Below are 13,536 nucleotides of genomic sequence, written 5' to 3'. Positions count from 1 at the left end.
AAATGAGTCTCATTTTACTTTCTTCTACAGGCAATGATCTTGACTCTGGCTATATTTTGTTCTAGAAATTCAGATAGGTTCGCACATTTAGAAAGGCGATTCTTAAAAAAATTGCGTGTTTACACAATTATTCAATAATTGTCAAATCCGGATCAAATGTCAGTCTCAAAACGGGACCTCTGAATAATGAATAATGGGATTACAAATAGGCCCTAATTATTTAAGCCTTGTTCTCCCCAAGCAATGTGTGCATTTGTCAAATATTTCTTCCTAAAGATAAAAGTATAAAATCCAGTAGTGCAATCTGATCTATTGCAGAGATGCAAATTAAATTTGGCAATAAAATGAAACTGGAATGGCGTCAACACAATGACCAAAAATGATCTCTCAACTTTCACATTCCAAAAATCTATCGAACCTGTGCAATTTTAAGAGTGAAATCGTTTTCTTTATTTATCTTTTTCACATCCTCTCTTTCTTTTGTGTTCTTTGTACAAGCAGAAACAACAAATTATGTAATGGAATATGTAAAATCATCACGATTATTATCTACTTTTGTGCCATTTTTATCGTTGATTTCCTGTTTTGTACAAAATCAAATTTAAACTATTATTTGTGTACTAAATGTTGTTGTTGTTATTAAGCTGTACTTGACGGAGTTTTTTAATACACACATTTATTATGACATAAAGGAAGAATTTTAGCGATAACAAACCAAGAATCTGATTTTATTATTTATCTTTAGTACAAGACCAGAAAGAAGACACTAAAACTTCGTAGTACGAACATATTTATTGTCCCACGCCCTTCAAAATTGCACGATGACGGTGATAAGATAATGGTGATCGCAACGTGGATATCGTGTTAATGTGATTTACTTTCTTGATAAGACGGATGATGTCATTTCTTCGTCTTAAAATTAGGTTGATAATTGTTCTTGTTTGAAAAACAAGTTAAACATGAGACATATGAGTCGCAATTAGTTAACATTCTTCGTTGAGATTGATTTCTGGACAAGATCGTTTCGTTTAATGGCTGCTTTCTCACGCTCAGCAAAAATGAGTGAACATCAGTCTTATCATACGATATCCATATATACATTTCTAGGCTTGATGCGCAAATATGTGTTAAAGAAAAGGGAAAACAAGCTCAATTTACTAATTTAAACGATCATACCATCAACGTTTATATACTTTTTTGGTCATGAATAATAGAAACTGGACATGTAGTCCATTAGTTCATTGTCAATTCAAATTTCAGCCTCGCAAGTTCAATCGTCGTAAATCATAATTATCGACAGCATCATGTTTCTTATAATGATAAACTGCTTAGTTTAGAATTCGGAGAATTTCACATACAAAGTAAGAAAAAACTAGGAAATAAATAGAATGTGAACTTTGTTCCTTAATGTTGTGGTCTTTGACTCTTTTTATGGCGGATGTTTATTATTATTGATAAGTTGATTTCTTGTTACACGGCTTGTGTGGATGTCGGCAAGTCTTGGAATCCGGGCGGCTTCGGGATCTGTAAACAAGAACAATGTGTTAGGTTTCATTGTTACAAAATGGCAATGACCTTAAATTTGTATGGAGGTCCCCACCTTTCATGTCGCTAGAACCTCCAAAGAATATGATACCATCGAGGTAATAAATGATCGTATAATGAATGATATGCCAATATTACATACGGTGACCCATTTCCGTACAGAATTTTAACTGATGAACAAATTAAGTGATAAGCTGGAAAATAATGGAAACAACTCATCACGATTGCATTTCAATGAAAGAAAAAGCTCAAAATTCGAAAAATGCATGATATTTTTTATTGAACACGAGAACAATCTTTATTATAAAATTAGGGTCTTTATTTTAACCAAAAGATTTTGTAGGATACAAATAGTAATATATCCACAGGTCCACTATATTTAAGATTTTTTAGCTCACAACAACAACGCATATTTTTTACACAGTTATATCCTCGCACAATATTCTTGTCACCTCACAATAATTTGATTAAAGCTTCATTCAATCTCAGATCTGTTATATAGCTGGTTCGGCTAAAAATATTAAATAAAACACAAAAAATGATTATTCCTGGCTCAATTACACGTATTACGTACTACTTACAAATACATATCAGAATTGCAATATTAAGTATGCACCTCTTGAAATGTGCAGCATTAAAATTACAACTATTACAAATTCCAAAACTAAAAAGGTGGACGAAATTTAAATTATTGTGTATTAAAACGACGCTACATTACATGAATTTGCATATTCAGCATGCACACATGCGCGTGAACAAATTTACTAAAAGTTTTTCAATTGCATGCACCAACATTTATAGATAATTTTGTTAGAATGAACAATTTAGATTACGTGAGGACACATCAAATAGCAGTAACTAATTATGAATAATAATTACAAATGGTCAAGTCATCATCTCATAAAAATCGTTGCAAACGTAATCGGAATAATGCAAACTGAGGGCAAGATCCATTGAGTGAATTTCACAAAAGAGTGAAATCCATCGCCATCCGAACCAATAAACCACGCAATTATTATTATTTGCATAAAAGCATATTATGTACAATTTATGTATAGTAATAATAGTAATAACTGACCGTTCCGCTATAAATGATTCACTGTACGGTATTTAAAATCTAGGTTGAAATTTACAAAATTATAGAAAGAGAGCTGCTTCGTATTTTCAAAATGTTGTATTTTTCTCACTCCAACACTTTGAGATTGCATTATTAAAATCTTGTGTTTTGAGTATATTATGATTCATCATTTCATGTTTTGAATAATTTCAGAGGTTATATAATCACAACTCCCATAAATAAAGCTTTTTTGTGCACCATCATGATTAATTATTTTACAGTGCAGTTTTTACACCTTATAAACACTCGTATATTTCTTGATTTTATGTTTCCTTATTTTTTAAATTGGTGTTGTATGGCACTCGACGTCTTCAGAAGTTGCCGTGTTTTTACGCTTCCCAGCACCCAAGCCGAGCTCATTTGTTGCCGGCATGCTATCCAGCTCAGCTTTACTGAGAACGTCGACGAGACCCGCACCAAGAGAGTCTCCAAGTACATTGATCGTTGTCCGGAAACGGTCCCTGAAAAAAAAATCCATGTAAAAATCCGACAAGATTTACATTAAATCAAAAAATTTCACTTACAGTAGCCAATCCACGGGAATAATGTACGCTACGTAGTCCGCATTTAGTCCCACCGTGTTCAAAACCATGACCATCGTAACCAATCCGGCCTGAGGTATGCCGGCTGCTCCAATACTTGCCGCAGTTGCCGTTATACTGAGCACAGATTTTAAGAGGTCACATATTATGATGTACATACAACCAGAATAATCGTCGTCTCCACCAAAATCTGTTACCTGATGGCAATAATGTTTCCCAAACTAAGGGGTACGTTGGCCATTTGTGAAATGAAAATAGCAGCCACTGCCTCGTACAATGCCGTACCGTCCATATTGATGGTGGCTCCGATGGGAAGAACAAATCTCGAAACTCTGGGGTCCACTCCGTTCTTGTCTTCCAGACAACCAATCGTGATTGGAAGTGTGGCTGAGCTGAGGGGGAAATTAAGGGTTAATTCGAGTTAAGATTAGGCACAGCAGTTTAAGAACTCACCTTGACGCCGTTCCAAATGCCGTGGCAAGAGCCTGTGTCATGTTCATGATGAACTGGAATGGCATCTTGCGGGTGACCAGGCCGTAGAGGAAGGGCAGAACGACGAAACCGTGGATGAACAATCCCAACAGCACGGTCATGAAGTACATTCCCAGTTTTTCCAATATGTGCCCTATGTCGTCGGCTTCCAGTAATTGGGCCGCAATCAAGAAACAGACTCCGACCGGTGACAACCTTTGAATACAAATTGTGTCTTAGTCACGATTTGTGAGGGACAGAGAGGTGATTATGTAATTGACCTACCATACGACCCAGTTTGTAATGATCATCATGGCGCCGGAGAGACTGGTGAAGAAATCAAGCAGTGGCTTCCCAGCTGCACCCATTTTTCCCAAAGTGATTCCAAGAACGGTGGAAAATACGACCAGACCCATGATGTTAGTTCCTTCCGTGTACTTGGACTTCATAAGGTAATCCGTAACGGTGATGTCTGCATGACACGAAATTAAATAAAATTATATTATTATCGTCGCATAATTGTCCTTCGAGACGGACAAATTTTGTTTCCAATTTTTCTCTCACTTTTTCCAATTGCCTCTGCTGCCGCAAGTTGAGCTGGAGTTGGAGGTTCCAGAACGGTTTGATACTGGTCAGAGAAAAATATGGTATTAATATTAGTGGAAATTTCCACGATGCATTTTACTTAGGCATGTAAATATATGACCTACTTGATATGACGCAGCTTGGACCAAGTTTGGCGGAAACATGTTCCTAAAAGTTAACGTGGCCATTTATTTCCCAGAAATTAACATATTTCGCGTCATGTAACGCCATTATACAAGCGTTTGAGCAAATAATAAAAAAACGCATTCACTCGGCCGTCGTGCCACCACGAAAGAGTTATTACTGAAAACCAATAACCGAAAGTGTTTGAATTACATATACAACAACGAAAAGATTTCTTCATACAGCTTCAGTTACATAAACGCTTTCAGAGAGTCCATCTAACCAAACGACCAAACCTACAATAGCCATCCATTTAAGCCATAACTTAGTAGTTGCTACCACGCCTTTGACAACTGGTTTCCAACTCTAATAACTAGTCTCTCAAAAAGCCCAGCACATGGGGCTGCTTCAACTCCGCAAACCACACACACCAATCAACCATGATCAGCAAAGCGTGAGGAGTGCAAATTATTATAAAATCAAGCTGAAACGCAAAGAAAGCAGCATAACTTTTAAGCCAATTTCTTCCAAACCCATTTATGCAAAGCAAGCATCTCCACAAGCCAAAAAAAATAATACTGTTAAAGCTACAAAAAAAATCCTGCCAACTTTTGACATCAGTTTATTTGAGGTTGTGAGCAATGAACGATGTAGATGTTCAAGTACCGTATCAAATCCATCAGAGTATCCGCTGTGGTGACCTCGCGCGCCTTGCTTTCGGAGGCGAGCGGATCTGCGCTCACTTTTCCAGGATGGATCGCCACGACGAGGATGATTCCCAGTACGACGGCGCAAAGCGTGGTGAACATGTAGTATGCTAACGCCCGGACACCAATTTTCCCAGACAGGGTCAAGTCCAGTGATCCGATGGCGGAGATTAGTGAGGACACGATGAGGGGAAGAATCAAGGCCTTCAACATCCGGAGAAAAATATCACCAGCAAACTTTACGTAAACTTGCTCTCTTTGGGACCACTTCTCATCCCGAGATCCTGAAAAAAATAACAGCAAATGAGATTGTTTGGAGATGAACTTTGATAACCTCACAGATTGGACAAGAAACCGAATATTTATTGCTTCTTTTCTTGACGATCCTATTATTTTCAAATTAATTTAATCTTCACTCGTTAAAACATGGAAATCTCATTTACTCCCAGGGATAAATTTCTCTAATTTCTTCTAACCGTCAAGCGAGAAACTTGGGGCACGTCTAGTTCCAGTTAGAAAACTGTGGGTTCCGAGATTCAGAAATATTTCCAATGACTTTATAAAATAGTATTCAAATTCATAATTCTGAATAACTCGTGTTTTTGTGCATTACTTAAGATTTAATATCGTAAACCACGAAAGAACCATTAAAACGCTTGATTCAACTGCAGTTGGGAGAAAGCAAACGTAAAGTATTCGAAAATCAATCGTATAAAAAAGTTTAGCTATTTTATAATCATCTTTATCATCAAAATGAACTGGAATTAGACCGTATTATTATCTTTGTCCCTTACCTCGGAGGATGAAGCCCAGGGCGACCCCCGACAACACGCCCGCCACCGTCAACAAGGTCAGCAAGTTGGTTCGGAGACATTTTGCACAGCCCTCGGCCGTGGGGGCTTTAAACTTCTTGCCCATCCTCGTCCCGTCTGTCGCCTGTCGAAACGCTTTTATGGGGGAGGAGGCTCTGAAATCATCAACACAATTCAAGTCACATCCACTTCTCATCTTTCCAGATGCATAAATAAAAATCCTCGTGGTGGTGGTGCTGGTGAGCCAAACACTCAAACTCATTAAGCATATCAACAAGTTTTCTCATGTCGATATTAATTAATTAAGGAACCGGTTTCCATTCCACCATTTCCGCCAGCATTCAGTACCAGAAACTGGATAATTTCGGCATAAATTATCCATTACAAGTATTCATAAATTTTACGAGAAAAACGGTTCAAAATCATGCCTAACCCTCGTGACACTTTAGAGAAATGGTCAAAGTATCATATTTTTATTTATGATCACGCTTGTGGTGGGATGAGTAAACCCTAGTTTTTTTTAGTTTGTGGGTGCCGCAGAGTACATAATTTTGTAGACAAACTCTACTTCCTTTAGTCAAGAGCTTAATAATCACTCTATTAAAATTTGTAAATGGTCGTGTACAACTCTTCAGTCTGGCAAAAATCAGTAGTCGCAACGACGACCACTCATTCATCAAAAAGGCTTTCAACTCCCTACATAATACATCATAATTCACATATTTACTGGTAGTGTGAGTAGTAAATAAGTGGGGAAGGAACGTCATCACCATTATTTGTCAAAGTCTAAATAAAAGATGATAAATATGTAAAAGTATTTAACCAAACCAGACCACAAGCCTGTTCGTCGTCGTGCTTCATTCAAACCGTGACCACACGATGGCAAGTTCAGTGAGCACACGACGACGACGGCGACGAATAAAGATCATCTTTGATATGACCACCAGCCCAATGACAAACTATTGTAAATAAGCACATTCTTCGGACTACTGCACTTACGCAATTTCCCTTACCTGTTCCTTACTTACACAGTGTAAAAAGTACGTGATTTTGATGTTTCTTTCTCCTCTTTTTTCGTTATTTGCACAAAATTCACTCTAAACTAATCGCAAAAAGATACGTATTCCACCCGCACTCAGCTCGAAAGTATAACTGCGAATATTCTTCCACCAGCAAATATCTCAATTTCGTTAAAACTGTACCAAGAGATAACCTTATTAACTTAATCTTGTTCTTACTCGTGCTAAATTCCGTGACATAAAATCAACTTTTAATCACCCATAGAGTGACATTGACATGAATTAGGTTAATATTTTGTTGCAATTTCGTCTCCTTATCATCTCGGTATTTATTTTCCTGCAAGTAAATTAAATATCACACAAGAGGACAAAGGTCGTGTGGTGTGCAGGGGTGATGGTAGCGTACGTAAACAAAAACAGGATCGGTATGAACCACACAAACAAAATTGTCTGACATGACAAAATTGTGAAGATGTCATAAAAGCAAAATATTGATAAGGTAGAATGATATATAGCAAAAGAAGACGAGACGAGAAGTGACGCAGGTTCAATGAGGAGGAAACTGGAAAGCTCATAATCTCAACTGGAGGCAGAATGAGACGAGGAAAAACACAGTTCTGGCTGCCTCTTCGTCGCAGTTCTTATTTGGTCCAGATTATCAGTCTCAATTAAAAATTATCAAGTTTTCACACCCTTGAGATTTACAGTATTAGTGAGCAATGTGATTCTGTCCAATTGTCATATTGTGTCAATAATTTGATGCAATTCTTTGTCCATATAAATAAATTTGTTTATTTGTAAATCTCATTCCTGACAGAATTATGGGCTCCTTTTTAAATGCAAAAAATATGACTCGGTTCTAACTCTCAATCTGTGCAAGATTTTAGCCTCTGCTTTTTCTCACCCTGGCTAATTTAAGACAACTTAAATCCCTGCCCATTTTTTGCATTGAACGAATTCTTTGACAGTTAACAGAAAAACTACACGCCCAATAAGACGGGCTGGTTGCAAACAAATAATAATCACGTGTCGTCAATTGTGTGACTTTTTGTGTGCACTCTTTCAAAATAAAACCAGGAAACAAAAGTTTATGAAAAATGTTCTTTGGACAAAAAGGGATGTCAATCACCCAAAACAATGATGTCTCTTTGGACGTAATTTAAACCCTCGGTTCGAAAAATGTTTTCATCTTCCCAGCCAAAACCAACACCTGCAAGAGGTTTTGCGCGCACGAATGTAATAACTCTGGTAGAATTTATGTATGTATGTGGGAATGTAAAAAAATAATAATGCTTAATGGATCTACATGACTGTGCTGTATGGAAAATTGTGCAGAAGATATCTCTGAATTTTACCGAATCCTCGTCATCTCTCACTTATGTACTTCTCCAACGCTCCTGAGGAACCATGCAAGGCCAAAAAGATTTACGGGACAGACGCGGCTCTCTCATTTAAACTTTGATCTGATAGACAGATAAATGGATAGATTCACAGAAATAAAATGTGCTCGGCGTGCTCACTCCTAAAATGGTCGACCTCGAACTGCAGAAACATGTGCTCAGACACAATTTTTACAAATCGGCTCATAGTCCCCGTAGTAAGTCCGTAATAATCTCGTTTTTACATACCTATCTCCCCTCCCGTAACATGTTTAAATATTATGCAAGTTTCCATTTTTCCAATTTCCACCAAAATTACAAACCTGTATCAACAGTCCGGATCAACCACTAATTGCACCTCAAGTATGTATCTAGTTCCAACAAAACTGCCCACTTGAACCGGCCAAATTGCAATATATTCTTCTCCTCTTTGGTCGAAATTTCCATCAGAATTTTAAACCTTACACATTACCAACAAGAAGAAATGCTCTTGGCACAAGCACAAGAAGAACTGAACACTTCAAAACCGGGTAACCAAGCATTTAGCAGAATTGTCGTTTTTTTTTCTCGATAAACAGTGGAAGAATGCTCCGCGAAAATCTTACCACTTTTCTCTCTTGGCATCCGATATGACAAAAATAAAACTGTAGTTATCTAGTAACCTTTCTTTCCTGGATCGTTATCTCCACCAAATTATTACTCTCTCTCTCACCTCTCTCACGCCACGCACACGTTGTCGATTACTCACTCCACCACGCCAAATCAATTCATGGCATCGCAACGCTGCGTGTAATCAGCAAATTATAGGAATAAACTTGTCTTCAAGTCTTCAAATGAATTAGAAATATGTATATTCGTTCGCAATCTTTTCAACATCTCATAAATCAGGTTGGTTCCATCCACGGCATGATGATTTTCATGCCTTGTTAGAAATTCGAGCTAGCTTTGTTTTCGTATTGAATTTCGTGACAAGAGATCAATTGATGAAAGGCACCAGCACGGCAGGAATATAATGCGGTGCGGGGCATGCTTTTGTGGGTGATGATGTGCTCATTGTTTCATTGTATCACTTTTTTACTCCAGTTTGTAATGTTAAAATCCTCATTGAATCATGAAATCCGTGAACTTTATGCATAATAAAATGGAACGAATTTATTTTCCCATAATTGCTTTCTCTCCGCCGTATTATTACCTAATTGACACTATTGTGTTAAGTCGCCAAATTTAAAAATCTCCCCTCCTCCTCATAACTAAAAGTAAGACAGAAATTTAACTAAATTATATCGTCGCCCAGCTAAACCCACTTTAATTTTCCAATTAGTTCTCTCTCCGTCTGTATGAATAAAAAACAGTTTGATGTCCTAATTTGGCCTTAAATTTTAAAATGGTCATGTCATTTATAACACTGGATTAGTGTCTTGTCTCGTCCTTGCTGGAGGAAATTGTGAGACACAGAGCACACACCAATTAGCACCCTGTCATTAAACAGCATCTTAAAAAATTAGAGATGAAACCCATGTGACATTTTTATTAGAGGATGATTTCATCCATCTTCCCCATGGTTTGCCGGCCTAATAATAGAACCCTAAAACAACACGTAGTTTATCCCATAAATGGTAGAGGACAAGAAGGACGAAATACTTAATTTTACAATTCTACACCATAATGAAGAGCGAATGCTCTCGCTTTTCATCAAATATGGTTTAGTTCTTTCTCACAAGAAGAAAAAGCGGAATCTCATCCCATCATCATTACGACACAAGTCTCAAGTTCTTTCATCCTCCACAAATTCAAAACCTGTCACCCTTTTATGAAACAACTCTTCTTCTTCTCTCAATGGACAGAGCGAGATGTACTTAATTGCGAGTCGTCTGTCTACTCCCTGCTGCAGGGTGGTTGGTCGTCGTTCTTCTTCTCGTGGAGAAAAAAAATACTCAAAGTAAATAGAATTCAGCGCCATTTAAAATGGAAATAAATACATACATTAAGATACAGTGGATTGCCAACTGTTGCATGAACAAAATTCATGTTCCCAGGTCAAAATATTATGTCATTTCCAAACTTAGCGAGTGTATGTACATGCATAAGTTATGCGATTATTCTTATGTATTTATGCACCTTACTAGCTAAGAGAACGATGTAAAATCATAAAAAAGTGGAGAGCAAGAGCATGCATAACAAAAAAAGTTCTCATTCGCACTAACTCAGTCACCCTGTTTTCCTGTAATAATAAACAACAACCGCTTGTTTCCTCTTGTCTCGATTTGTAATCAAAAACATTTCATACCCAGAAAGTAGAAATGCTAGGAGGAGGGCGAGAACGAAGCATTGTTCTCGTTAAGTGATATGTACAACTATTAAAGTGCTGGGATCGTTAAGAAGTGGTTTTTATACATTCTTGCCAGTTACTTATCTTTAAGAGTAGAATATATTCTCATTTTGTGGTGGGGATGAACGGATATTCTTAAAACTAAACTAAACCCCGATAACACCGTGCAAAATAAAATGCTTAAGATGAATGTGGAATGAATTGTATGAATTATAGAGATACGTTTAGATAGTAATCATCATTTTTCTCCGCTACATACATGAGTTATCTGCTCGGCATCCTCCTCCTCTAAAAAGTCGCACCTTGCCTCCTCCTCCTCCTTTTGAATCCCTATACGCAATTTATGTACCAAATCACACGTTACTGTGAACACTTTTTTCTCTCCTACCTACGGATGAGATTTGATTTGAGAAAATATGAATAAATTTTCCAGTCCTTGGGTTGAAAGCAATCAAGTCAAATGCCATCATCGAGAGCTCTAATTTTGCAATGGAAATTAGCCTCGTCGACTCTTCTTCTTGTCATTTCACTCTCCATGAGCTGCATTTATTCGCTATACATTCATCCAATTACCATTCCGTCTGCATTCTTTTCTTTTAACGGACTGCACACACAAAACTTCATGTTTTTATTGCCACTGCACCACCGTCTGTAAAGTTACAATGAATGCATAATTTCATCTCTCCATCATCCTGCTGAGACGGAGACAAGGGAGGGAGCAATATTGACGCCGGTCCTTCCAAACCCATTTAATTTTTTGAATCATGATGCTGCATGATACTAAATAAATCTGTTTACAAAGGTAAAACCAAACCACGACAGCTCTTGTTTTTTTCAATTGAACGAGCACCACGTATTTATTTATGGTAATGAATAGTTTGAAAATTGTCCACTCCTTTCGCGTCCCACCGGGATCTCAAGAAAGACAATGTGGAGATTGAATAAGCAAATGTGTCCCCCACCCTGATGGCTGCAAATAACTCGGAATTACATATTCTGGAGAAGTTGAATGATAAAAAATATAATACTTAACTCGTTCAATGCTCCCTCCAAAACAACTCCTCCTCAAATTATAAATATGCATCTCTACGAAGTACGAGGAGCAGTTTCATTCTTCTTGCATATTACGTGTACTGGAATGTGACAAGTTTTCAGTTAATGTTTACCACAAGAGATTTGACTTATTCATCCTTTAAGAGGGACACAATAAGCATGGTTTGGTTGGTGGACTTTTGTCTTTTTGTGACCCGACTCTGCTGCCACTGAGCTAATTGAGAGTTCTTTTTTGAAAGAGAGAGATGTGTGAAAGATAGTGAAACATGATCCGAAGAGCAATTAAAGCGACACTCTTTTCAAGTGAGGCCATGTCATGATATATGACTTGAAACTATCCAGCCATCGTGATGAAGGGCTGACTTGTACTTACTTTTTGTATGTGTCTCATCTCATCTCTCTCTCTCTCTCAGACAGGAAGAGCCGATTGAAACGACATTGAAACTGTTACGGAATCACAGAGAGAGAGAGAGAGCTATGTATGTATCTAGATCCATTCTCGTACAGTACAACACACTTTATTGTAAATTGCCAACTTATTCACCACCACTTCGGGGGATCATGAGGATGGTGAGCTTTGCCTACTTTACTGCACTGCTTACATACTTGTGCTCTTTAAAGGAGCCAACAAAGTAAAAAACGAAACCCATTAAAACAATATTTTTGTAGCCCTAAAGGATGATGTTCCGTCGTCCGTCTCTCTCCTCTGATTCTGGATTTAATATATGTTCCCCACTGCATGGGCTCGAAAAAAGCACTCCCACTCGTATAATGTGGCTATTGCAACACCACATATTTACGTATAACCCTTCCCTTCTTCACAACTTGTCGGCCTTGTTATTTTGCTGTTATACTCGTCGCTTTTACCAACATTATTTGCTTGCCCACCAAATTACCTCCGTTTTTTGCACCGACATCCTTAATGAGATGCTCAGGTAAGCTGGGTATGAAGTATGGATGTGTACAATATTATGCTTTTTCTGCGTGAAGGGTTTTGCTCGTGTTTGCCAAGCAGAGAGTTGTTGCTCTTTTTGTTGTCCGTACAAATGCTCATGAAAAGCACGAGGTAAACTACTACTGTCTGCGAGTCTCATCATAATCCTGTGATGGATAATGTGCATGAACGTTCAATTCAATCAAACCACGGTAAGCAGAAACACCACTGAGTTTGCATGATGATGAATGAATCCTTTCAATCAACAAGTGGAAAATGCTGCTTTCGTCTCAATCCACCAAAACCGAAGTCAATTTGACCAATTTCACCGTGAGACTCGTCTCAATTATGTGTCCCCCATGCACCACTCGAGGAGGAAAAGCAACAAGGAATAGTGTGCTTACAGCAATCGGTGGAAAGGTTTGGCTTCCTCGGCATCCTCCACTTTGTTGCCCGTCTGATCCATGTCCACTTCCATGGTGGAGGAAGTCTATTTCTGGGATCCCTTAATCTCACGGAGTGCAGAACAATAAGAAGAACTAGGAGAGAGAGAGAGTGAGGACACTAAAAAAGTGATCCTATAAAGGTGTCGGTGGTACTACGGTGTTGTTGATAAAATATGTATCACAAAAGCAAAATACTGGGCTAAAAAATGTGGCGAACAGACTCCGCCAGGGACAGGATGAAACGGACTGAGATCTGCAACACAACTAAATTGAAGGCAGAAAGTTGCTATTATAACCTCGAATTCGCCACAAGCTAAAACTACCAAGCACAAGCTACATACATACAAAACCAGCCACAAACAAGCAGGAGACTGCTGCCTGCCACTCCAGAGAAACACACCACTTGACCAATTACATTTCATCATTTTCATTCCCTACGCGATCACGGCTAGCTAAGAGCTACTACCCTCCTAT

At 38.0% G+C, this 13,536-nt stretch overlaps 1 protein-coding gene across 4 annotated transcripts; it reads right to left on the bottom strand.

Moving 5' to 3' along the window:
- Positions 1-1,799: 1,799 nt before the first annotated feature.
- LOC110856748 (excitatory amino acid transporter 3) lies at positions 1,800-13,342 on the bottom strand. 4 transcript variants are annotated; one of them, XM_022105284.2, is made up of 10 exons: positions 13,021-13,342; positions 5,885-6,057; positions 5,050-5,374; positions 4,386-4,428; positions 4,240-4,303; positions 3,961-4,147; positions 3,658-3,891; positions 3,402-3,596; positions 3,187-3,321; positions 1,800-3,123 (listed from the first exon to the last, which is right to left on the bottom strand). In XM_022105284.2, the coding sequence occupies exons 1-10, from the start codon at positions 13,092-13,094 to the stop codon at positions 2,943-2,945; spliced, it is 1,611 nt and encodes a 536-aa protein (XP_021960976.1). In that variant the 5' UTR covers positions 13,095-13,342; the 3' UTR covers positions 1,800-2,942. The 4 variants fall into 4 exon arrangements, with proteins under 4 accessions (XP_021960976.1, XP_021960977.1, XP_035713164.1 ...); XM_022105285.2 differs by lacking the exon at positions 13,021-13,342 and adding an exon at positions 8,624-8,801; XM_035857271.1 differs by lacking the exon at positions 13,021-13,342 and adding an exon at positions 6,916-7,071.
- Positions 13,343-13,536: the final 194 nt, after the last annotated feature.

Source organism: Folsomia candida, unplaced genomic scaffold (genome assembly GCF_002217175.1).
Source record: "Folsomia candida strain VU population unplaced genomic scaffold, ASM221717v1 Fcan01_Sc017, whole genome shotgun sequence".
NCBI lineage: Eukaryota > Metazoa > Arthropoda > Collembola > Entomobryomorpha > Isotomidae > Folsomia > Folsomia candida.
This window is presented reverse-complemented; position numbering and strand designations above follow the sequence as displayed.

What these genes read in the sequence shown, in the direction of transcription:
- LOC110856748 (XM_022105284.2), bottom strand. Translation starts at nt 13,094, where the DNA reads ATGGAAGTGGACATGGATCAGACGGGCAACAAAGTGGAGGATGCCGAG. An exon ending in ACTCTGATGGATTTGATACG is followed by an intron (nt 4,429 to 5,049) that starts GTACTTGAACAT and finishes GTTAACTTTTAG; the next exon opens with GAACATGTTTCCGCCAAACT. An exon ending in AGCAGAGGCAATTGGAAAAA is followed by an intron (nt 4,148 to 4,239) that starts GTGAGAGAAAAA and finishes CGTGTCATGCAG; the next exon opens with ACATCACCGTTACGGATTAC.